General features: G+C 39.4%; 1 protein-coding gene across 1 annotated transcript; it reads right to left on the reverse strand.

Moving 5' to 3' along the window:
- Positions 1-785: 785 nt before the first annotated feature.
- Positions 786-24863, reverse strand: NOL8 (nucleolar protein 8). The gene is made up of 17 exons (XM_072128271.1): positions 24759-24863; positions 23579-23737; positions 22400-22462; positions 22216-22294; positions 20170-20323; positions 17309-17377; positions 14729-16432; positions 12661-12768; positions 11860-11982; positions 11658-11751; positions 10220-10367; positions 9440-9523; positions 7428-7717; positions 5743-5869; positions 5426-5493; positions 4860-4942; positions 786-1442 (listed from the first exon to the last, which is right to left on the reverse strand). The coding sequence occupies exons 1-17, from the start codon at positions 24787-24789 to the stop codon at positions 1389-1391; spliced, it is 3438 nt and encodes a 1145-aa protein (XP_071984372.1). The 5' UTR covers positions 24790-24863; the 3' UTR covers positions 786-1388.
- Positions 24864-25058: the final 195 nt, after the last annotated feature.

Here is a 25058-nt window from a genome sequence, read left to right on the forward strand (position 1 = left end):
ATATTAAAAGTTCAAATCACCCCCCTTTCCCTAGAACGGATATAAAACATAACAAACAGTAAAAATCACAGACATATTAGGTATCGCCGCGTCCCAAAATGCCCGATCTATCAAAATATAAAAACGGTTCCGGCCGGCGGTGACCTCCGAGGCGGGAAATGGCGCCCAAATGTCCGAAATGTGACTTTTAAACCTTTTTACATAACATAAAAAATGAAATAAAAAATGATCAAAATGTCGCACAGACCTCAAAATGATAGCAATGAAAACGTCGGCTCATTTCCCAAAAAATGACCCCTCACACATCTCCGTGCGCCAAAGTATGAAAAAGTTATTAGCGTCAGAAGATGGCAAAAAATTTTTTTTCTTTTTTGTACACATTCGTTTAATTTTTGAAAATGTATTAAAACACAATAAAACCTATATAAATTAGGTATCACCGCGATCGCACCGAACCAAAGAATAAAGTAGGCGTGTTATTTGGAGCGAAGAGTGAAAGTCGTAAAAACTGAGCCCACAAGAACGGGACGCACGTGCGGTTTTTTTTCAATTTTTCCACATTTGGAATTTTTTTTCAGCTTCGCAGTACACGGCATGTTAAAATAAATAACATTACGGGAAAGTAAAATTTGTTACGCACAAAATAAGCCCTCACACAGGTCTGTACACGGAAAAATGAAAAAGTTATGGATTTTTGAAGTTGGAGAGCGAGAAATGAGGCGAAAAACCCTCCGTCCTTAAGGGGTTAATAATAACAGTGGTCAAAACATCTCAAGAAAACAAGACCTTGTTTAAATTTTTTAATTCACAAATTGACATTATGCAACAAGTTAGAGTAGTATTTCCTATAAACAAAAAATATCTGTGTAATGTTATTTCTTTACCATTGACATTGTTATTTTGCAGATCATATAAATAAAGCCTTTGAAATAATAGAGTTTTTAGGATTTCTTCCATAGGAAGAAGTTTAATTCCTCCACACATTAGCTACAAAGCATACTAGTCAATTGTCATGTTACAGGTCATGTTCTCTCCTTCCCTACGGACCGGTGTAGTGGTAGTGGCCTTATCCTGAAGCTGAACTCCTGTTTATGGACAGTATACAGAGAATGTAGTCCTCTAGTTCCTGCTATGTACAGTGTGTTGTGCTGGGCCCCACAGCTAATCAGTAAGGGGCTAAGTATCAGCCCCTCACCAGATATTCAAAGTCTATTAAGAGTATGGGCCATCATTAGAATGATTGAAAACCACTACATACACGGTCTATGTAATAAGTGGGGATCCTAGTGATCAGACACAAGTATCCTGTGATGTCTGTAAGCTCCTTCAGGTAGTTCCACATAAGAGTAAGTGTCAGCCAAGTGTGGTAACTAAGCTTCTGTGACAGGTTAATGACTGGCCCTTAGTTTCTTCTTTGCATCTTTGTGTCTCTTCTTGCATTCCTGTTGCAAAGAAGAAACAATTATTACATGTCAGAATCAAGCAGTAACATTTTGTTAGGCCAATTTCTAAAGCAAGATAAAATATGTCTCTTACCATAGGGAGCACTTCCAAACCAGCCTCAATTTCCTTGAAGGGGTTGTCCACTTTCACCAAGTAATTGATATGGCTTGTGTAAGGAAAAGTTATACAATTTTTCAATATTCTTTCTGATACAATTCCTCACAGTTTTCTTTGTTGGCTGTCCTGCGATAGAAATCTTCTATGTTTACTTTCAACCCGACCAAATCCGACCATGGTCACATAGGGGCACGGGTCGTTATATCACACAGCTCTGATTACTCTCTATGATACCAAGAAGCCGTGCTCCTGTGTGACCATGGTCAAATTCCTATCTACTGGAAGGGAATATAGAAGCTTCCTATTGAATGACAGCAAGGAATTGATACAGAAAGTATATTGGAAAATTGTATAACTTTTCCTTACCCAAACTAGATCAATTATTTGCTAAAAGTGGACAACCCCTTTAATGTTAAAGCCAGACAGACAAAGGAATATATATCTTGTTGAAGCATTTCAGACATGTTGTGACTAAGGACTGTTGTCCAAAACGTGTCAACAAGATTTATTCATTTGACTGTATGGCTTTTAACATGAGGAAATAAAGGGGGGGAATGTTTGCTTCTTTCATATAAAGTGACATTGACTTTCAGTATCCAAGTATAATGAGAGTTTTCCTCTGACCACTAAACTGGTATTAAAGTGAATGTATAACCAATTTTCTTTCCGACTCATTAAAACCAGATAGATAATGAAATGTATAACTTTATACTAATCTGTTTTTATTTGATTATATATGTTTCTATTTACTTTACAAGACTATAGGGAATATCAACTTGCCCAAGATATGGTAATAGCATTTAATGATACTTTACAGAAGCCTCATGGCCATAGGTACCAATAGACTGGGGCTATTGAATTGAAATCTATGCGGAAGTTTTCTAGACATGCTCTGTACAGAGAGGACATGTAGATTAGCTGGTATCATCCATTATCAGCATTGTTGGCAATAACGCAGTTTTTTTTCCTATAAAATTATTGTTTAGTCTGGGAGGCCGCAAAGAAAATCCCATTAGAATTAGAGTTATTCTATTATTTGGCTTCCTGGCCAGAGTGAAAATCCCAGGATATTGTACGTTTTATCAACTAAAGATAGCGGCATGTAAAAAACAAAAGGAAAAATAAAAAACAAAAAAAGGCTTTGTTTTTAAACATGTTATTTTTGCTGACACATTCACTTCAAGAAGCTAGAACTATAAACTTATTACTGTAACCATTTTTTTTTACATGAACAAACACACTACAGCATGTATGTACAATGACCCATACGAATGCAAGTGCATCTTTATGGTTAAGTACAAAAGCCCAACGAATATTCCGCTGCTGCATGGACAAGGATTGCCTAGAAGGTGATAATGGAATCCAATGCACGTAGAGAGATATTTTAGTGAAGTCTGGGGATGGAGGCCATACCGTTGCATCTGTCCCCATAGCCTCTAATGGCCTCCACTCATTGTATACTGCTTTATCTAGCAGAATGACATGTAATGTAAACTTTGTTTCCAGCTGTACACATGTATTGTGCAAATAGGATTTCTCCATCTGCCAGTACAAGTCTATGGATATGTTCAGCGTGTATGCTGGGAGCTGTTCTGGTGTCTACGCTGAATATGTGCGAGGGCCTGTAGGATTCATATAACTAAGCTTCTTACATGAGCAGCAGGCGGCTCATTCATATTCTGCACTGGTAGTCAATATACTCACTGTTAAATAATATTTTACTGCCATACTGTGCCAATATGGCCACATAGTATTTTGTTATGATGAAAAACAAAGGAAAGTCTAAGTAAGAAAATAGTTTTAAAAGCCTGTTTTTGCAAACCAATATGATTTAATGACCACATGAGGGAATGAACATCGCCTTCTGGCAACACCACCGCCGGCAACGCTATGAACACCTGCTGACGCTTGTTTAACAACGTCTATATTGTATATTCCAAGCTACAACAGAACATGGATTCACTCTCAAGGACCACTAGAAACTGAATCACAAGTAAAAGGGAAATCCATCCAGCTGGTCACAAGAAGCCACAATTAACTCCTAAACGACAAAGTTTTGCACTTAATGATGTGGCAATTTATTTTTAGTTCCTTTTTTGGTAACTTCTACGTGGGAAATTTATTTTCTTTTGGGATCAGTTTTGGGGGAAAAAGTAAGTCTTATAAAGACAGCACCCTACAGCCCAAACGCATTTCTATCACTAGCGACACATTTACTCAATATTGTAAATATTCAGCAACTGTAGATCTATCAACTAAGAGGAATACACTCCCTCAGCTGTTAACATGGGAATTGCAGTATCCACAAAAAACCTTCTTGGATTGTCCCAAGACAGATACTTGTTATAGAGCTAGCACACACTGTATATACTTTATCACAAATAGATGTATTAAATGGGTTGGCCACTAATAAGAAACTTAACTAGGGTAAAGTACTGGACCCCATTAGGGTCACCCATATAGTGCCCACTGTTGCCCTGTGAGCCACAAGTCATATGACCTGCCCGTAACAGGACTCTGGACTTCTGGTTTCCAGGAGATGGAGGGGGCCACGCATTCATTACTGTACTCACAGCCCTTCGTCATAACAACTCCCATATTAGTAGCCAAGGAGATTCATACAGTAATGACTGCACAGTCCCCTTTGCCCAAAGCCAACAGGACATGCTGCTTGCGAGTGCTGCTGCTTGTGGGTCACATAACCCAAAGTTCCAGCAGGCAACAGTAAATCTTTACTGGGCTAAGTGCAATATAGGTGCCCCTATTAGGGTCTTCTGCATACCCTTAAAGGAGTGTGCCCATTTCAGCAAGTAAATGTTATTTTGTGAATAATGAAAAATAACACAATTTTCCTATGTACTTCCTGTATCAATTTCTAATAGATTTCTGGATCTCTGCTTGCTGTCATTCTATAAATTGCTTCATTGTTTTATTTCCAGTGGACAGAAATCTGAAAAATGGTCACACAGATTTCGTGGTTCGTTAGAACACACAGCTCTGATTACACTTTATGATACTAACGAGCTGTGCACCTGTGTGACATTATCAGATTTCTGTCCACTGGAAATAAACAAATAAGGCTTCTATAGAATGACAACAAGCATAGATCTAGAAAACAGTGAGGAATTGATACAGAAAGTATATTGGCAAATTGTATAATTTTAGATAATACAAACAATAATATTAGTTTGCCGAAATTTTAATACCCCTTTAAGTTTCTTATTAGTGGCTGACCCCTGTAAATAAAGAATTATTGACACCTGTACTTAAGATACTGGCACTTTATTAGCAAATCTTACATCCATAAGGTCACTTCTCAGGTCTTCCCAGTCCTTCGCATTTTGCTCCGATTTTGATGATCGACAGAACATCTTTGGACCCTCTATATAGATAGATTTAAAAAGTTCTCATTAATTAGAATAGCAGCGTTTCTGTTCACATGTATCACCATGCCCTGCTTATATGGTAAATAAACACTGCAGACATTTTGACTTTTAAGGTCTCTTAAGGGAGCATTTTCACCACTAAACCAACAGAACTATCAGATGCTTAAGATTTTACACTTTAGCAATAAAAAATAAAATAGAATCTAAGGCCACATGCAAAAAAGCTGAAATAAGTTTTAAAAAGTGTCTCAGGTTATAGACCGCAACATGGTTGAGAATTAAATCTTAATTTGAAATGTGAGCTGCAGATAATGTCTTTAGTCCCACAATAACACTGCAAATCTGGCACATTATTCAAGTGGAGATAATGTAATTGTGTATATTAACATCTATTAAATCTTATCCAACAAGATAATGGGCAAATATGCTGGTTTCCCTCTATGGCCTTAACATATGACATGTAGATTGGGGCTATTCACCTTTTAACCGCTCGTCATTTCTCACAAAAAAGAAAAATCGGATGCCGCTGCTTTTTTCCATCTGTGGGCTAGAAGAGATCAAGAAGAAATGTTCAGATTCCTCATTGTTGCTATGCATGTTCATGCTAGAGATCTTACTTTCTGGAATTTCTAGTACAGTATTCCAGCTTTCCACATCTGTGTGACAAAGTGCCACACATTTTGCCCTTTAAGTTGTCAATAAAAAAAAAAAAAAATGTATATATATATATCTATCATTTCACAGGAAATGGTAAAGAAGCTTAGCTGAATGAAACATCTATAATCTGCACAATCACCTAGCATTGACTGTTACAGCCGTGTCCTCCTTTTCCGCCTCCTCCTCTTCGGAGCTGCTGTCCTGGAATCGAGGGTCTTCCTGCCAGGCCACTTTAGCTGCTTTAATATTTTCCACTTTATATTGTTCTGTAAAGAAATCAGAGACCTATCTAAACGTGTGTGCATAGAATAAATCACATAATATACTGCTTACAATAACTTCATGAAATTATCAGTATTATTATTGGCGAGTATAGATTGCAACCATAAAGACCCATTTGAACTGTATATATACAATTTATACCCAAACTCTCTCAATTTCCCAGTGACTCCTATAGCTATACTAATGGAAACCCATTTACGCATCTCCTCTAGTTTACCTGCTTATCCAAATCAGACATCCTGCTCTGCTATGTATTAGAAATAGGGACCCCCTCCTTGAGAAGACCACTACCCTCAAATACCATTCTATTTCTATATTGGATTCTTATTTAAAAAATTGTGTTTATTGTATGTGGTTGAAAAGCAATAAATAGCACAGCGTCTATGAAACTACTATTAATTGCCAAAGGTCTCTGGCAAACCAATAAATGTGGTTCATGTTGCATATATGGAGTTTATAAAACACTGCAAGCTGGATTAAGAAGAGAAGAGTAAATAACAAAACATGTTTCACCATAGCAACCCATTCCATATGAATACAGTGTACTGGGGAAGTAGTGTATTAAAAGGACACCTGTCATCAGGTCTGTGTCACTTGTCCTGTCACTACTACCTGTTGGAGCAGCTCACAAGGATCCCATCCCAGCCTTTATCTAGTTATTTCATACATTATTCATTGTAAAATCATCTATTTTTTATCATGTAAATGAGGCTGGTCACATGGTCAGAGGCAGTGATGTCACCCCTGTTACCCCTCCCCTCTCCTCCCCCTGCTCATTTGTGTGTGTAATGTATAGTAATGCATGGCTAGTGTGTGTGCTGCAACTGCTGACATGCTGCATCCTCCAATATACAGGTGAGAGACACAGACATCAGCTACACATGAATCTGACATGTTCTGCTGTAACATGGCTGCATCCTGGAGCTGCTGTATCTCTCCTATACACACAAACACATGCACACACAGGCTGCAGGGGGCGTGGCTGTGCCTCCCACTCATGAATAGAGTGGACAGCTTGAATATGCTAATGCTTCATTGGACATTTCACAGGTCATTTGCATATAGCTTTAGGACCTCATTGCTTAGGTTTACAGGCATATAGAGGGATAATGAAGGGATAGAGGCAATGCTCTCTAATGGCAGTTTATGAAAATATATTTAGTTTAGGGGGGTTATTTTGCATGACGGGTTCTCTTTAAAGCAATAAGTTTTAGGCTACCAGCACACAAACCTGTTAAGGTCCGTTGTTTGCAGCCCATGTGTTATGAGCATGTGAGGTCTGCTCACACACAGTGATAACAATAGAAGATGACTGCTCAGACACAAATAGGGCCAGCTGAATAACTTGCATTGCTGTAATCTACTCATACAAATAGTAATGGAATCCACTGTATGAGCCCAATGAAATACAAGTGGCCTTGCACATGTGCTGGGAGCTCTGCCCATCATATACACTTAACATAGAGCCGAATATGAACAGGGCCTTGCTGTTGTAACCGTATCATGTATGTGGACATAAAGAGAATTAATAAGCTGTCTTACCATCCTGAGAGAATTGCTCCTCTGTACTTGTTCCGAAGAAGGAAAATGTGAACCCTGCAGAATCCTCCATCTTTGGCAAACTATGGTCCACATTCGATATGGAGTTTTCCTCCACTTCCATCTGCTGAGGTTCCTCCACCTGGTCCCATGGTTTCTCTGGCTCCGCCAACACTTGAGGTTTTGGGGCTCCAAACACCTCTTTAAAGTCTATAGTAACTTCATGGAAGATTTTTTTGGAGACTTCAGGAAGTTTTTCTGCTTCTAGTCGCTTCTTCCTTCTCTCCGATTTGCTGGAGGAAAACAAAAAAATCCACTAACATTTAAAAAAACAGTATATTTAGAAAATAAAGCACTTAATTTTCACATCATTTTCAAAGTGTTGTAAAAATTTGTATTATAGAAAGTAAACATGAACAGAATTTATAATTATGCCATAATTAATGTAATAATAATAATAATGTACCGTATATACTCGAGTATAAGCCGACCCGAGTTTAAGCTGAGGTACATAGTTTTACCACCAAAAACTGGAAAAACCTATTGACTCGAGTATAAGCCGAGGGTGAGAAATGCATTGGTCACAGCCTCCCGTATGTTTATAGCCTGCCAGCCCCCGTATGTTTATAGCCTGCCAGCCCCCGTATGTTTATAGCCTGCCAGCCCCTTTATCGATTTCAATATAGCCTGCCAACCCCTTTATCGATTTCAATATAGCCTGCCAGCCACCTGTTGCCGGTAAAAAAATAATAAAGTTACTACTCACCATTCCGACGGCCCGAACAGCTCCTCTTCATCTTCATGCCGCAGGTCCGCGGCAGCTCCATTGCCACGCCTCCTCTGTTTTCATGCCGGCTCAGGGCCGTGACAGCTCCGTGTGCACGGAGCTGTAGCGGCCCTGAGCCGGCATGAAGATAGAAGAGGCGCGGCCATGGAGCTGCCGCGGACCTGCGGCATGAAGATGAAGAGGAGTTGTCCGGGCCGTCGGAATGGTGAGTAGTAACTTTATTATTTTTGTATACCCGAGTATAAGCAGAGTGTTGAATTTTTAGCACAAAAGTTGTGCTAAAAAACTCGGCTTATACTCGAGTATATACGGTAACTTTTTCTCCCGCCCATTAGCCCCCTAGGGTTTTTCTACTTAATCTGGGAAAACCTTTAAAGGGAACCTACCATCACATATCTATGAAGGCAGATCGGGTGGTAGGTGGATCTATAGGACATGAGGATAGCCCTTTCAAGGGATAATCCTCACGTCCCTGCAATCTTTTGCTAACTTTTATTCGGCAAATATGTAAATTTTGTAAAGCGGAAACTGAGGTGGGAGTAGCCAGAGCACGGAGCTACACGGCATGGCTACTCCACATCCCAGAAGCCTCTTTGGCCCTCCTAACAAAAATCTTCGGCGCGCAGCTCCTCGTAGCTGCGCTCCCTCGTCTGAGAATCCTGCTGTCTGCACATGTGCAGTGGTTCCGGCGCAGTGACCGAGCAGCCGCGGGCCTGCTGTTCTGCGCATGCGCAGGATTCTCGCAACGAGGGTTTGCAGCTACGAGGAGATTTCTGGTAGGAGAGCCAAAGAGGCTACAGGGGTGTGGAAAAGCCGCGCCGTGTAGCCTCAGCCCCGGCTACTCCACTCCCCAGTAGCCGCTTTACAAAATTTACTGAATAAAAATTAGCAAAAGATTTCGGGGACGTGAGGATTAGTCCTTAAAAGGGCTATCCTCAAGTCCTATAGAACCCACTTACCACCCGATCTACCTTTATAGGTAGATATGTGGTGGTAGGTTCACTTTAACAAACTCTGATACCTTTTCCCCATTAACTTCCTGTTTCACAAACATGCAAGGTATTCTAGTAAGGTCACTTGGATAGATCGAGGGCATTCTCTGTTCATAGCAGTCTGTGACAGACAAAAACAATGATTTATGGGACTTAGCTTTATTCAGCGACAAGAGTCTAAAACATTCAGCATTTTGCACGGACAATACATAGGGATTTATATTTGTGACATTTACCTTTCTTTTTTCTCTTCCTCTACTTTTGTTTCAAAAGCTGCATGGTCATCCTTAGTGGGATCATACTGAAGGGCATTTAGATCCCTGACATACAAAAAAAAAAAAAAAAATAATTATTACCAATATAAACCTTCACACAGTTCAACCTGTAATATGTCTAAAAGATACACTGCTAAGATCTTATTAAGATAGCATTAAGATAGCATGCATAAAGGACTTCATACAGAAATAGTAATTGTAGTTTGCAGGTTGTCGCGCCGTTCATATCAGCCCGTGGGACATTGGCGGGTGACCACTGCTCCACCCCGACGATGTCAATTGAAAATAATGAAAATAACGCAATGCAAATGCGGGCAGGAACAGGACCTGCTCCATAATTTCCAGGGCGTTCCCGTGGCACATTCTCTATGCATGTACAATGAACGTGCACAATAAAAGTCAATGTGCTGTGAGCTAGCCGGAATTTGTGTGACTAGCTCACAATGCATTATATATACAATATTAATTGGAAAGTAATACAGCATGCATTAGTTTAGTCTGTATTGCAGACAGAGTAGACAAATGTCTCTGAATGCCTCCTGGTGATAGACGACACTAGCAAAATAAACGTTAAATTTTTTTAAAGAATCATTCATTCCTCGCACATGCAATTTTTTTTTTTTTAAAACCGTCGTGAAAGCGGTCAAGAACAGTAAAGTATTATATACAAAAAATATATAAAATTATAATGTATAACTAGATCACTAAAATAATAAATATACTAGTTACTTTCTTACTTACTTAAATTTCTTAGCTTGAGCCGCCTTTTTGCTTGTTGACTGTGGCGCGACATTAATGTTTAAGACACTTTGTAAGATTTCCAGATTTTTCTTCTTTTCATCTGATAGTCCTTTATCGTCCCCATCTGCATTTAAGCTCTGAGTTTGTTCTGTAAGGTATCAATGTATAGTGTGGATCTTTATAATATTAATTAGATAGTGCCATCATAATCCACAGCACTTTACAGATCTTGGGGAATGTACAAACAGAAAATATAACAGCTTATTTCAGCATTTCAGCTTATACAGCAATTTATGCTTCACATAAATCTATGGCAAAATGACTGCTATAGAGGATGGGAATACTGTCAATAAACACTGCCACGTTGTTGAGTTACATGTACATGTTACTGCGGCTTAAATGAGAACTTGTCACTTGCCCCCATCAATGAGTTTTAATTGTTTTTACAGCCAATGAGGCCAAATTCTATACCACACACACAACCTGTGGATAGGTGAAGGGGTGCCGTGTCCTAGACTGCAGAAGCCAATGATAGAAACACATACAAATATTGTATGCAGTCTAAGTTTGTATAGTTATTTATCTGTATTTCTTAAAGGGGTTTTCCCACATAAGAAAATTCTCACATTTCAATCCTCTTGTGATGTTAACACAATAAAGATCAATTTAACCCCTTATTTGAAATTTTTACTCAGTTTTATGGCTGTTTTAGCTCCTATCACTTTCTAAGCTGCTCAATGCAGGGTGTGGGCTCTCTAAGACACATTATAATCCATCTAGTTATGTGAGGTGACAATGTGGTTACATTATTAGGGTACAGGGGTATATACACTTTCATCTGGTTTCTGACATTGTACTAACACACTGACACATAGAAAGAGATGAGACAGATCAGAGATCCATGATATTACAAAGAGGCTGATAGACTTTTACACTGTTACGTTCCTGCCTCCCCCTTCCCATGGATCACTTATCTCCTTGCAGGTTGTAGTTTCCATCCCCTCTCTTGTCCTGGCAGGATGCGAGTGTCTCTGAGCTCCGTGCAAGTGAAATATCTACAGGCACACAGCAGAGAGACAGAAATCTCATCTGCAAAAGCTCACAAAGAAATCCAAGATAGCGGCTCGACCCTAAGTGAGAAGTTACAGGGTCGTGTCTAGGGGCTATTAAAATTGTGTACACCAGGACTAATAGAGACAGATTGGACTTATATCTGTGAAATGCTGTGTTTGTGTTAATAACAGTGAATTAGAGAAAGTGTTATTTTGTCATCCTGAGTACATATAAGAAACTTGTCTTCTTGGGAATACCCCATTAACTTCTCCATGTTACAAGTTTTGATAAACCTGGCACAGAACCATGGTTTCTGGTAACAATTGAATGTTATTTATCTGGTTACAATGCTTGTTATATCTCCAGATATGGGCAACTCTTTTACCTGTGTCTTCTTCATCCCCGCTACTGTCTTCTAAAAATCGAGCGTCCATTTTGAACCGTTCATCAGTTCCAAAGCGTGACTGCAACTGCATGAGCTGAATAATACAGGTAAAGATAACATTATAATAAGCTTTTACATATGCAAAATCAGAAAATTACATAATATCACAGACCAAGGGCAGTGAAGAAGAAATACAACTTACTTTCTCTCCAGATCGCCCTTCATATTGAGTCTTTATTTCGAATCTATCATCATCTTTTTCTTCTTCATCATCCGAATCCTCTCCACTGCTGTCAAAAAGCTTAGCCTTTTCAGGTTTTGCAATCTACAAACAACATATAACAGTAATTACAGAATGCAATAGATTATTTAAGGATCCCTGGGGATTCCATCACTAGGACCTTGAGTGATTGGCAGCATTTCGAAACCAATGGTCCTGTGCTCTATTCATTTCTAAAGGGTGGCTGGGATGGTGATCTTGCACAGAGAGGGGGCAAGTAGTTAAAACTGAGCAGGCTTGTGTGCATCAGAGTCTGCTTTAAACTCTTCCGCACATGTGAACCACACCCAAAGGAGCCAAGATCACTATACCTCAATTCACATTCCCTGTACAGTGCATATGCATTGACCTAAAATGGACCCAAATGAGCAGACTCATCAGTTTTAAGCTTCATGGTTTAGACCTCCATTGTAAGGACACACAGATTCCTGATGTGTCCGTAAAGTGAAGGGTGGATGCTGGGGATGGATGCAATACTGCTTTTCATCCACCATAGATCATTACGACCTCTGCTGAGTGTATACGTGGCTCACCAAGAGGATGCAGGATGGAAAAAGCACAGCTTTCTATCACATGCTTCCAGCTGCACACAATGTATTCTATGAAATAATTAATATAGGAAAAAAAGCGGAGACCAGCCATAAAGACAAGCCTTCCATATATAGCACTGGCATGCTCTTTAACACGCTACACAATATACACTTTATACATGCAGGTACATACACTGTCACCATGTAAGTTGCTTGTACTTGCTTCCTCTTCTTTCTTACTTTCCTCCTCAGATTCAGAATTGAATACAATATGCTGGGTCTTCTTTTCAGGTTTGGTATCCTGGAACATAAAGTCAGGAATTAACAAGTTATATATATACTTCACTGCAAACAACAGATTGTGTACTACTTGGAATTTTCCTGTTCTTCAGTGGTCTTCTTAAAAACACTGTGGCACGCTATTTGCATGTATCTGCACAGCAGGGTCTGTTCAGCTGTGCCAATCAAAGACTTGTGGTACATACAGTACCACTACCCATTTTCCTGGATTTTTTCAAAGTCATTATGCAGACTGCACATACCATATGCGCTTCTCTTCTTCTGCCACATATCAGTATTAAGCTTCCCCTATTGTAGACATGAGGAAGGAAGATTTATACAATTTTATAACACCAGTCTGCACCTTTACATGGCATGACTTTACCCTTACTGACTTTAATGACTGCACCTTTACATGAAAGTAATCAACAATTAGCCATGGTAAAATGGATCAGCTCAGCATTTGGGCTGGGCATTCCAGCAAGAACATGCAGTTAATTTGTCTGCAAATCAAACTCAATGGTGTGAAACCAGACTTCAGAAGGGGGAGGGAAGGACAGCAATCCAAATCCTGCACGTTAGTTCATATAAATTGGTGCTCGCAGCCGAAGATCCTGGTACATGAATCTGTAGTTCGGAACATCAATGGAGGGAGCCACAACACGTCAAGGTTTCCAAAGTATAAAGGCTTTATTTACATAAAAGGCATAAAGTACACGACGTTTCGATTTGCAATGAATCTTTTTCAAGCATAAAAGTATGGCCGGTGTGGGCCCATATAAATACACAGGTGTGTGATGACATCATTTCCTTTAGTGATGCAATATGCAAAACATACGATAGTGAAATATATATAAAAATCTGCAATAATAAAGTGCATTAGTGCTCAAGGAGATATTTTAACAATTCATATCAACATAACAACATAACATGCATGCGCATAGGAACGGACCAAGCTTGATCGTTATGACTACGAGAATAGCTACGCACGCGTATAGGAATGGAACATGGAATTTGACACGGACACACTGCATATAATATTCACACGAGGGAGATTAATATATTGTTATGTTGATATGAATTGTTAAAATATCTCCTTGAGCACTAATGCACTTTATTATTGCAGCTTTTTATATATATTTCACTATCGTATGTTTTGCATATTGCATCACTAAAGGAAATGATGTCATCACACACCTGTGTATTTATATGGGCCCACACCGGCCATACTTTTATGCTTGAAAAAGATTCATTGCGAATCGAAACGTCGCGTACTTTATGCCTTTTATGTAAATAAAGCCTTTATACTTTGGAAACCTTGACGTGCTGTGGCTCCCTCCATTGGTGAAACCAGACTTGGCATTTTAATTTATAACACGGTTGTTTAATTCTTGTTATACTTGAATCTTGTTTAGCAGCACGCCTAGTTTTCTTCATAAGCTCAGCAAACTCCCAAAGTATATGCTGAGATTAGCCAATTAACATATACTGGCAGACAGAGGCATAGGTCTTGCCTCTGTCTGCACACTATACAAAAACGGTCTCCGTCTGTACAGTAAAAGCTGCGTCTTTCCATCCAGCTGAGCGATACACATGCTCAGCACTGGTCATTGAAACCTAAGGAGGACGGATGCGACCCCCCCCCCCCCACCACCACTCAGTAAGGTCCACAAAGATGTAAAGGAAACACCCTGAACAAGGCCAGCAGCCAATCACTGGCTGCTGCTGATGTTCATTTTAAGGGAGCGAGGGGAGGAACAGGACGACATTTCCCACAGAATAAGCATACAGTCGAGAAGCCACCTGATGTATCCTTTTAAAGGAGAGCTATGATGAGATGTGAATGTAAGCTTAGGTGCACACCAAGACTGCCTGGAAGTCTTCACTCAGCCTAGCATAATTATTTTTTTTTATACATTGCTTGTACATTACCTTATGAAAAAAATAGCATAAAAACGTACAAACTTATTGAATTATCTCACCAGTTTCAGCAGTGCTCCTTGAATGGCCTGCTTCTGCTTCTCCCGTTCTTTTCTCCTTTCTTCCATTGCTGCCAGGCGCTTCTGGTTATCTTGAAGCTGTTTAGCTTTGGAGTTGTTTTGCTCTTTAACGCTGCTCCTCTGGGGGACCTTTAGTGAGGCAGGACTTAACTCATCGTCACTGCTGGATTCCGCAGTGCTGCTAGTACTACTATCACTACTGCTTTTCTTTCCACTTCTCTGATGGACACTGTTTGATGTTGCCTTAACAGGTTTAGAAGATCCTTCATCAATGTCTTTAGAGACTTTAATTACATTACTTTCAAATGACGTACTACTTGCTTTTTTCTCGTTGTTGGTCGAAGGACGACCACATGAAGATACACTGGAGGCTGCCAATGATGACATCAGCGATCCCAACCCTTTAAACTGTGGAGGTGGGCACGGAGAAGCGTTTTTCTTTTTTCGTTTTGGTTGTTCACTTGAACTATCCTCATCGCTCTCTAAAATAGATGCTACAATGTCCTCCGGCTCAATACCCTTCTTTCTTTTCAGATTGCCAATAACTGCTGTACTTTCTTCTCTGCGTTTCTTCATTGCTTTTTGATTGTCACGGGGACATGAATTTTTCTTCGGAGATTCACATTCACCTTCTGAATGGGATAAACTGCTTTCAGCACTGTGATCATTACTATGGTCATCTGGTTTCAGATCTCCATCTTGTGCAAATTTAGATTTTTGTTGCTTCTTTGCAGTTTCATGCTCCAGGCACCCAGCTTTAACAATATTTGTATCTTCAGAGGAGTCATATTCCTGGCTCGAATCATTATTTTCATCTGTGCTATCACCATCAGATTCAGCAGCATCTTTAGCAAGTGCCTCAAGGTCTCCTATAGACAGATCCAGTCGGTAGCAGTTTTGCATCATTGACTCATATTCTTCATCTGAATAGGAATCACTACTTTCTTCCTTCTCAGAGTCATTACTCTCACTTTCTTCTTCCTTGCTGTCTTCTGGATCTTCTTGTTTCACAGTTGAGATACTTTTATCTTTGGAGATCCCACTTTGCTTTGCTAAAGAATTAGAGGTTTCCTTTTTGTCATTTTTATAATTTGGCATGGTTTTTGCAGTTGTGATGATCTCATCTGTATCAGCAGAGTCATACTCATTGTCATCTTTAGAACCACCATTGGGCTGTCTGCTCTTTCCAATTTCCTCTGTAAAGGGATTTTTGTAACCAAGTGTTAAAGAGTCATCCACAATTTCTACATCAGAGTCTTCAGCGTGTCTGCCACTTCCCTTTCCCATTTTCTCCCTTTCAATAATAGAATGCAGTTCTTCCTCAGAGTCATACTCGTCATCAGACATACTGTTAATGCTTTTTCTCCCCCTATAACTATGATTGCTTTCAAAAGTATCTCTATTGTGTTTAAATGGTGAAGCAATTTTAAGTTTTTGGGGAGTGGTTTGAGGAGTACTGGACCCTTTCCCATTTTCATCAGTCCAACATGTATTAAGATAAGAATTTACTTTGCTCTTCTTTGGTGGAATCTTAAACTCTGGAAATTCTCCCCTGCGTTTCTTGCTTATATCATCATCACCGCCATCCAGGTGCCAAGTTAGCTGGGATACAGGTGTCTCCTCAAGGGGAAGGTTGTCTAGTTTTTTAATATTATGACAATATTTCGATGGGTCATATTTTATAATGTTCACTTGAGTTAAGGAAAACTACTAGAAGATATGAAAACAAAATTATATAAAACAGTAGTAGCCATGAATACATGAGATTTGTTGTAAACCATACAAGTAAAGGTTTTATACCAACAATTTAAGTTATCCCCTATTCATAGGTTTGGGGATGACAAGCTGATTGGCGAGGGTCCACCTGGGACCCTCATCGATCACAAGAGTGAGGCTCCCAGCTTTATGAAGAATGGGGTCCCCTTTCTCACTAATGGGTGGAGTAGCAGGAGATGTATGCCTCCTGCCACTCCATGATATTGTGAGGGGAGTGTTGGAAATTGCAGAGGCAGACAAGTGCTGTGCACAGCAATTTCTGATACTGGCTTACTACCGATTGGGGTGGCAGGAAACATGCTCATTGGAGTGAGCGGGACTCTCGTAATCAGTGGTGGTCCCAGCAGGCGAACCATCACCGATCAGGTTGTTGTACCGAGACTCTGGATAAAGGATAACCTAAATAGTTGATAAAACTAATTGGAGTGAGGAAATATTATAGTCAGTTATCTCATGGAAGAAGCTACACCGACTTAAGATGGTGACTTACACTGCAAATGTGGGTAAAATAAAGGTTATATTGATTCGGTACTAAATTGAATTGCAGAATGATAAAAAAACTAATTCTCTCTAAACCGATTGATTGGAAATAGCAAAAGGTGAGTTGCCATACAAAATAAAGCTATTAGTAGCCCTTTAAATGTAGCATACCAGGTATATGACTGGAGCACATACTGATTATCTTGCATTCTTGTCCATTGGGTTCTTCTCAAAAGCTATACAGTAACCTGCTGACTTGAAATAAACGCCCAAAACAAATTTTTATATGGTAAAAGAAAAGGATATCTTGCTTTCATTGCTCCCCTTTATATGAAGCACAGGCAGGACTCTTCCATATTTGCTTACTACCCAATTCTAAAGAAAACAAGAAAAACATGATGAAAGCAGAAATTCTTCTCACACCAAATCTTGTCATTTTCTTTCTTATTAAGCTTTACACCTTGATACAAAGCCCAGCTGCTTAACACATCTTCCAAGTAAACCATTCTTAAGTACGCTGTAGCGATTGGCTCAGCAAAGTGGCTCAGAGGAAAAAGAAGTCATATAAAAACTAAAGCAAAGAAATACTCTTGGGCAAGTCTGATGTTTAACATGCTCTGTACAGTACAATTAAAATGGCAGATTTCATTTATTATAAAACTTGCTCATGAATCATTTTGTAATGTTTTCTAAACAGGAATATGTAGCCGTCTGCTTTGACTATACAAAGCTGCAGACGGTGTTAGGTACTGGCCCTGGTGACCTGTGTAACCCTATCTTTGTGTTGAATTACTGGGGGAGCTCCTCACAATGCCGAGCCCTTTTATCTCTGCATTCAAACTACTACCCAGCCCCTCTGCTGTAATATCTAACCAGAAACCTGTTGCTTCTCTAGAGCCATGGGAAAGGATTGTGCTGCGAGATCGCACACACCAGTGCACCAGGTACTAATGGTAGGCTTTTCCAGTTCATTAAAAGGTAAAGTGAATAGAAAATCAGGATAAACCCACATCTGAACTAATGACATGGCCATTGTATATATATTTTAATTTGATTTTTGTGGATTATCTTCATTTTTCTTTTTTCTTAAATTGATCTTTGCTGTTGAGGAATTGGCAACTCACTATACTTAGCTTATTTTTTTTATGCTAGTTCTTACATGAACATAGATCCCAGATTGTGTTTTTTGGTTTTTTTTTTAAACATGGTATGGCACTAAGTGGTTCAAGCCAAAGTAAGATCTTAAAATCATTTCTTAAAATTCCCAATTCTTTCAGAAATAAAATCTTTAGACTTTAGCCACATAAGCTATCAGACAAATCTTAAGAGGAGATGCACCACTGCTTTAAAAGGGAACCTACCACCACGATTCTACCTATAATGGTAGAACGAGTGGTAGGTGGATGAATGGGACGTGAGGATAGCCCTTTTTTGGGCTAATCCTCACGTCCCGGCTATCTTTTAGTAAACTTTAATAAGCGGGTATGTAAATGTTTTTTTAAGCGGCTCCTCGTAGCCGCGCGCCGAAGATGAAATGGTAGGCGGAGAAAAGAGGCTACTGGGGCGTGGAGTAGCCGTGACGTGTAGCCTCATGACCGGCTACTCCACGCCCCAGTAGCAGCTTAAAAATATTTACATACCCGCTTATTAAAGTTTACTAAAAGAAAGCCGGGACGTGAGGATTAGCCCAGAAAAGGGCTAATCCTCACGTCCCATTCATCCACCTACCACCAGATCTACCTTTCTAGGTAGAATCATGGTGGTAGGTTCCCTTTAAACTTGCCTAGTGTGCTCAAACTTAATTGTTAGGGTATTGCAATAGTTTAAAAACAAAAAGTAGGTCGGCACTACAGAAATTGATTAGTAGCAATATGGCTCAAAGAGTCTATTACCAAAGTACACAATGGGGCACATGTATCAAACATTTGGCTTGCCTTTTTTTAAAATTTTTGAGACTTTATGGAGCATGTGCTCATTTGCTACTTTTTTTGCGCCTAAAACCGTCTCCCTTCTAAGTTCACTATTGTCTAGTTTTCTGCAGTGTTCCCCAACTTATCACCTGAATTCAGATGTGAGAGCAGCGATTTTCTTTTTTTTTTTTAAAAGGCGCCAATCAACGGCTGCCCGTGAGCAAGAGTAGAAACGGACTGAGACTTTTGTCTTAAAAAGTCACAAATTCATTAAAGGACCAAACGTCACATGCATTAATAGGGAAAAACTGCTAAGATACATCTGACCAGCAGAAAAGCCACTACGTGTCCGCCAATAAATATTACAAATATTGTAGGATATGCAGTAGATATACACGGGCCCTGCATAGTTTTATATAAGTAGTGGGTTTTATCATTTTTATTGTGTACTTTAGTAATAAACTTCTTGAGCTGCACTGCTACTAATCCATTTCTGTAGGGCCCACCTACTTTTTGCTTTTAAATATCAGGCAATTGTCAGTGAAATACATTGGACAAGTTGTGCTTTTGCAGCATCACTTGGTTTCCAGCATACAAGCCAATAACTACAGTATATACTCGTGTATAAGCCGGGTTTTTCAGCACAAAAAATGTGCTGAAAAACCTCGCCTCAGCTTATACACAAGTCAATGCTAAAAAAAATTAATACTCACCCTCCGGTGTTCGTTGCGGCTCCCGTTCCCTGTCGCAGCTCCCCGTGTCTCCTCTTCTGTCTTCTATCTTCTCTAGGATCGGAAGCCGCCGGGAGGAACATCGGGGACACCGGAGGGTGAGTATTAAGTTTATTGTTTTATCTGTATGCTACACAGGGGCTGGCTGTATGCTACGTGGGGCTGGCTGTATGCTACACCCTCGGCTTATACTCGAGTCAATATGTTTTCCCAGTTTTCTGTGGTAAAATTAGGGGTCTCGGCTTATACTCGGGTCGGCTTATACTCGAGTATATACGGTAACAGTCATAGGAGGGAACAAAACAAATATGTTGGCAAGTGTGTACCTAGTGTCTGTTTCAGTAAACCTTTCGTCAAACTCAGTTCAAAGAGACCGGAAATGCTCCAAATCCAATTACAATTTTTACCCTAATCAATGCTTAATGAGCCAATTTCAATAAGCAAAATGTCATCACACATAGAATTAACATATCAGTAAAAACTGAAAGTTACAAATATGAGTATTAGCATTTCTCAAATGACCTGCCTTATGATTTGGAACTTCAGTGCCTGGTACGGCTGCTTTCATCTGAAAGTCAGTGACTCCAGCTTTTTCCAGAGACTGCATAAGGTCACTTTGTGGGTGGCTTTCTTGCCTAGCCGCCTTCTTCTCTTTGGCTACTTGTCTCTCTTTTTCCAGTCTGAGGAGAACAGAAAATAGTAATTCCAAATTATATTAAACACTATTCTTAGAAGAAAATAAAAACCTACACTTTCACTTCCAAACCCAAGTGTACAAGAAAAAAATATTTCCATCATTGCAGGTCTTGCTACAAAAGGAACTAGCATCTGCCCCACTGACCTTTCACCGTATCTCAAGCCAGGGGCCACCCCAAAAGTCAGGCGTCAGTGGTCACATTTGCCAAAGCTCAGAAAGGCCTTATACAAAGTGCAGCCATCCACCTAGGTGACACACTCCCCATAGTCCACTCAGTAGGTCTACCCAGAAAGGGCAGCCACACCCCAATAATATCCTGAGACACAGAAACATGAAAAAAAAAAAAAAAAAAGAGTAAAGGAGTTCAGCAATCAAAGATAATGTTGATCTTTGCTGCTTATTCCACTAGCCAAAGAATAAAGCTCCACAAGTGTGGAATAGACCTTATTTATACATTAAACATAACTTTTACATCATTTGTTTTAAAATATGAATTATCAATTGAGTAAATGCTAGACAACCAGCTAGACCAATCTCACACAAAAGGGTGATAGAAAAACACTTTGCATCAGCTATAGGCAATTATTAAAACCAGGCCTTATTTTCCTGATGAGGTCAGTGCTTAGGTGTTGGTCAAAATCTGGTCCCAGTGCTTCGTCCAATTGGGTAGAAATCAGTAAGCTTCAAGGTTCACAAAGAGGTGGTGGGAAATGGGTACATATAAGGTAGGGCAAGTCAAGACCTAATTATGAGATTATGTCTATATCAAGGTGTGCTTGGTAATGTCTGGTATCTATCATAGGACCACTGTCTGTCATTACTTTACTACTGGTGGTCTAAAAGGCTTTATATGGTACATATCCAGACATAACATGTGTCACACAGTTTGGCTCTTGAGGGGAGCTGGTACCGTGAAAAGTTTATTCTTACATATTAGAGCACTGAAATATACAGGCGGTCCCCTACTTAAGAACACTCGACTTACATACGACCCCTAGTTACAAACGGACCACTGGATATTGCTAATTTATTGTACTTTAGTCCTAGGCTACAATAAACAGCTATAACAGTTATCACAGGTGTCTGTAATGACAATCCAACATTTTTAAAATCCAATTGTCACAGAGACCAAAAAAGTTCTTGCTGAGATTACAATGAAAATATACAGTTCCGACTTACATACAAATTCAACTTAAGAACAAACCTACAGACCCTATCTTGTATGTAACCTGGGGACTGCCTGTAGTCACAGATGCCTATAAATAATACTGTTCCAGTTTGCACCACTGGCTGAAACACTGTGCAAACTGACAAAATATTATTCATAGGCATCTGTGTTTCAGTGCTTTAATCTTTACGAATTAACACTTCATGGTATCAGCTACCTGAAAGAAACGAACAGCGTAAAACATGTCATATATCGGGGCATGTACCTCTTGGAACACCAACGTTTTTAATAGTGGCCCAATAGGGGCATATTTTTGTACTATGATATGTACAAAACATCAGCAAGCATGCCTTAATATAAGCATAACATCATAATTCAGTATTGACTCGCCCTACCATAGAAGTAACTATTCCCTCATTCCCACACTACTTTTTGTGGACCTTGAAGCCTACCAATTCTGACCCCAATAGGTGTGGATGTGGATCACTGTTCATTTTTATATATAATGGCTCCATTGATAAGAACAGATAACACACTTGATTAAACCTACAAATACAAATGCAAGTAATGTTTTATTCCCCGCTATCTTTTAGAACTGGAACAATGTTTACACACACCCCACACATGGACAAGCCAAGCTCGCTAGAATTTATACTGAAAATTCAGGGCTACCCTTTCAAATTGTAAGCTAGTGAGAAAATACTTACTTATGTAAGAAAGATTCCTTGGCCATTTCTATTTGCAATACTCCACCTTTCCATTTTGTCTTATTTAGCATAGAAAAACCTGCAAAACAAATGACATGTAACAGATTACTTACAAACTATTTTAGAGGCCACAGCTTTAGGCTGCACATGGAGGATAGTGTTTAAACACTGCAGAGAAACTTACATTTCTTCAGGTCTGTATCAGAGATATTAATATTCATGTACGCAAATGTCTTTATGATATTACCTGAAATAAAAATACAATTTTGAGAGCAGTTATCGCTAAAGATTACAAAGGAATACATAGCTAATGCTCTGCTTGCACCCTACCACAGCTACTCTCCCTTTTGCCTGCATTCTGGTTGCTATGAACAGTCAGTAGAGTCAGGACATGTACTGGGGTAAGGGGTTGAAACTATGCACTCTTCTCATTCTGGTCTCTGCTGAGTAATTACAGGAAGCAGCTCCATCAGGTCTGCTCTTTCCAATCTACACATTGTTCTTATGTTCCCACACACAGTCCAACTCCTTCCCCTGCACACCACCAACTTTCCTCTAGGCTTTGACAAGGCTATAGTCGGGTCAGTAAAGAGAAGGATGTAGGATCACCACACGAGTATGATACATTGGATGAAGACTGTTTACTTCTCTTACATTTTCTGTACTATGCATCCCACACTGTCATTGGAGCAAGTAGAGTGATAGCATCTGCTGATCTGCTTTAATCATAAGGCTGTATTTAATTATAGGTCTATCTATGTTTGTTATAATCTGTGTGTTTAGGTATCTGTAACTGTAATGCATGATAATATGAATGTAAGGATGTAAATCTGACCTTCAATTTATTAATCAGGTAAGGTTCACATCTGTGTTGTACAACAGTAACATTGAGGTTTCAGTGCTCTAAGCTGATGTCACAACCAGGAAAATCCTGCCCACTTAAGAATAAGTTAAAGGAGATTATAAATAAGGCGGGTAGATATACCAGGCTGTACCTCAGGATAGGAAGAAGCCAACTGAATAATATAGTTATTATTATAATTGCTGTCAAAGACTCTCTCCAGCTAGGCTAAAACTATTTTTGGCCCAGTAACGTCAGAGTTAAGCTTCAAGTATTTCTGGTATCCACAGGATATGCTGTTATTTTTTTCTATATCTTAAAATGACATTCTGAACTTGGTGATAAAGATAAGAATGATAAATTATATGCCCTTACCGGATAAGTTATTATATTCATTACATTGGAAAAAAAAAATAAACTGGACTGGATGGAAATAGGTGGGCTTCAACCCATAGGTCTCCCACTCAACATCAGCTAGCTCCAAACCTAAAAAAATTATATGCAAGCCAATTGTCTACATACCCTGGTCGTCTTTCCGGGAAATGATTTCAACTTGATCCACTTTTCCAAACCTCCCAAACCTTTCAGTAAGTTCGGAATCAGTGACAGATGGAGTGATGCCTCCAACATATAAGCGTTTTAATGTAGCCTCCATGTTATAGACAAATGTTATGGAAATTTCTAAAATTATAAAAACATTAAGAACAATGAACACTCCAGTATCATACATGTCATTCATAGCACAATCCTAGCACACATGTACACTCAGCATCCTTTTACATGTATATGGCTGAAAGGAAAAAGCATTACTTCGTCTCACACACTGGTTTTGATAACAAATCTTCTTAAATGTAACCCTCTTGCTCTGAAAACTCTTCTGAATTCAGGTTTACCTTGCTAGTTGTTTGACTCTTATAGACTTTAAAAGGGGGTGGGGGTCAGGGAATAAGGAATAGGGAGGAGAAGGAAAATGCTGTTGCAGATAGGAACAAATTTTCTATTTCACCTCAGCCCTATATTTATATCCATTATGTTCATCACTTCTATATAACGGCCCGATACCACATCTGACTGTGTGAGAGAGTTAGGACTAATTTACACTGCCATGGGCAAAGAGGAGAGACAGCTCATCCAGCCCTGATAAGGCCGTCTGTGACCTCAGGGACAGCAGTGTTTCCTGCTGGAGATACAAGGTGGGACACCATATATTATACAAAAATGTAACCACATACTTTAGTTTATGTTATATGGCATATAACTTAAACAAAAGTATGTGGTTACATTTTTGTGGTGACTACTGTATATGTAAGTAAATGACATTATATCTACACTAAGTGACATCATCCTCCAGACGTCACAAATCAGGTCACACAGAAGGTGCAGTGAAATAGCTTGTTTGCTTTTTGTTGCAGCAAAAGCATAAAAATGACATTTCAAAGTATGTTTCATCTTCACACAGTTACACATATGTCCTACGAAGTATATGTCTTCAGATTATTTGCATTCGAACATACACCATCCCATCTTGTAAGTCTGAGTGCATGGAATAAATAATGTTATACAACAGTATTATATATAATGGAGCAGGATGTAAGTGCAGCATGTATACAGAATGTGAACAGACATTGAACATCTGCCCCCGCCAGGAAGATAAAATCATGAAGATAATCACTGCCCCTTACGGTCTTACAAGAGAACTCACCAATCTTACAGTACCGTGACACATGTCTCATATAGCCACACTGTAAACTCACATTGCACTCATGAGCGTCAGAAAATACATCCTCACTAGAAACCAGTGCATACCAGAAAGTTCCGCTGCACAAAACTTTCCAACTTCGTGCGCAGATTTCACTTCACTTCTCTTAGTTAATGTGACACAAAGCCGCAGAATGACTCTTTACACTGGAGTCCGTTAAGGACCAATCTTACAATTTACCTTAATGAAAAAAACTGCGGCAAAATGCTCGGAGGAAGAATATGCATTAGTGTATATGTGACC

This window comes from Engystomops pustulosus, chromosome 10 (assembly GCF_040894005.1).
Source record: "Engystomops pustulosus chromosome 10, aEngPut4.maternal, whole genome shotgun sequence".
NCBI classification, from domain to species: domain Eukaryota; kingdom Metazoa; phylum Chordata; class Amphibia; order Anura; family Leptodactylidae; genus Engystomops; species Engystomops pustulosus.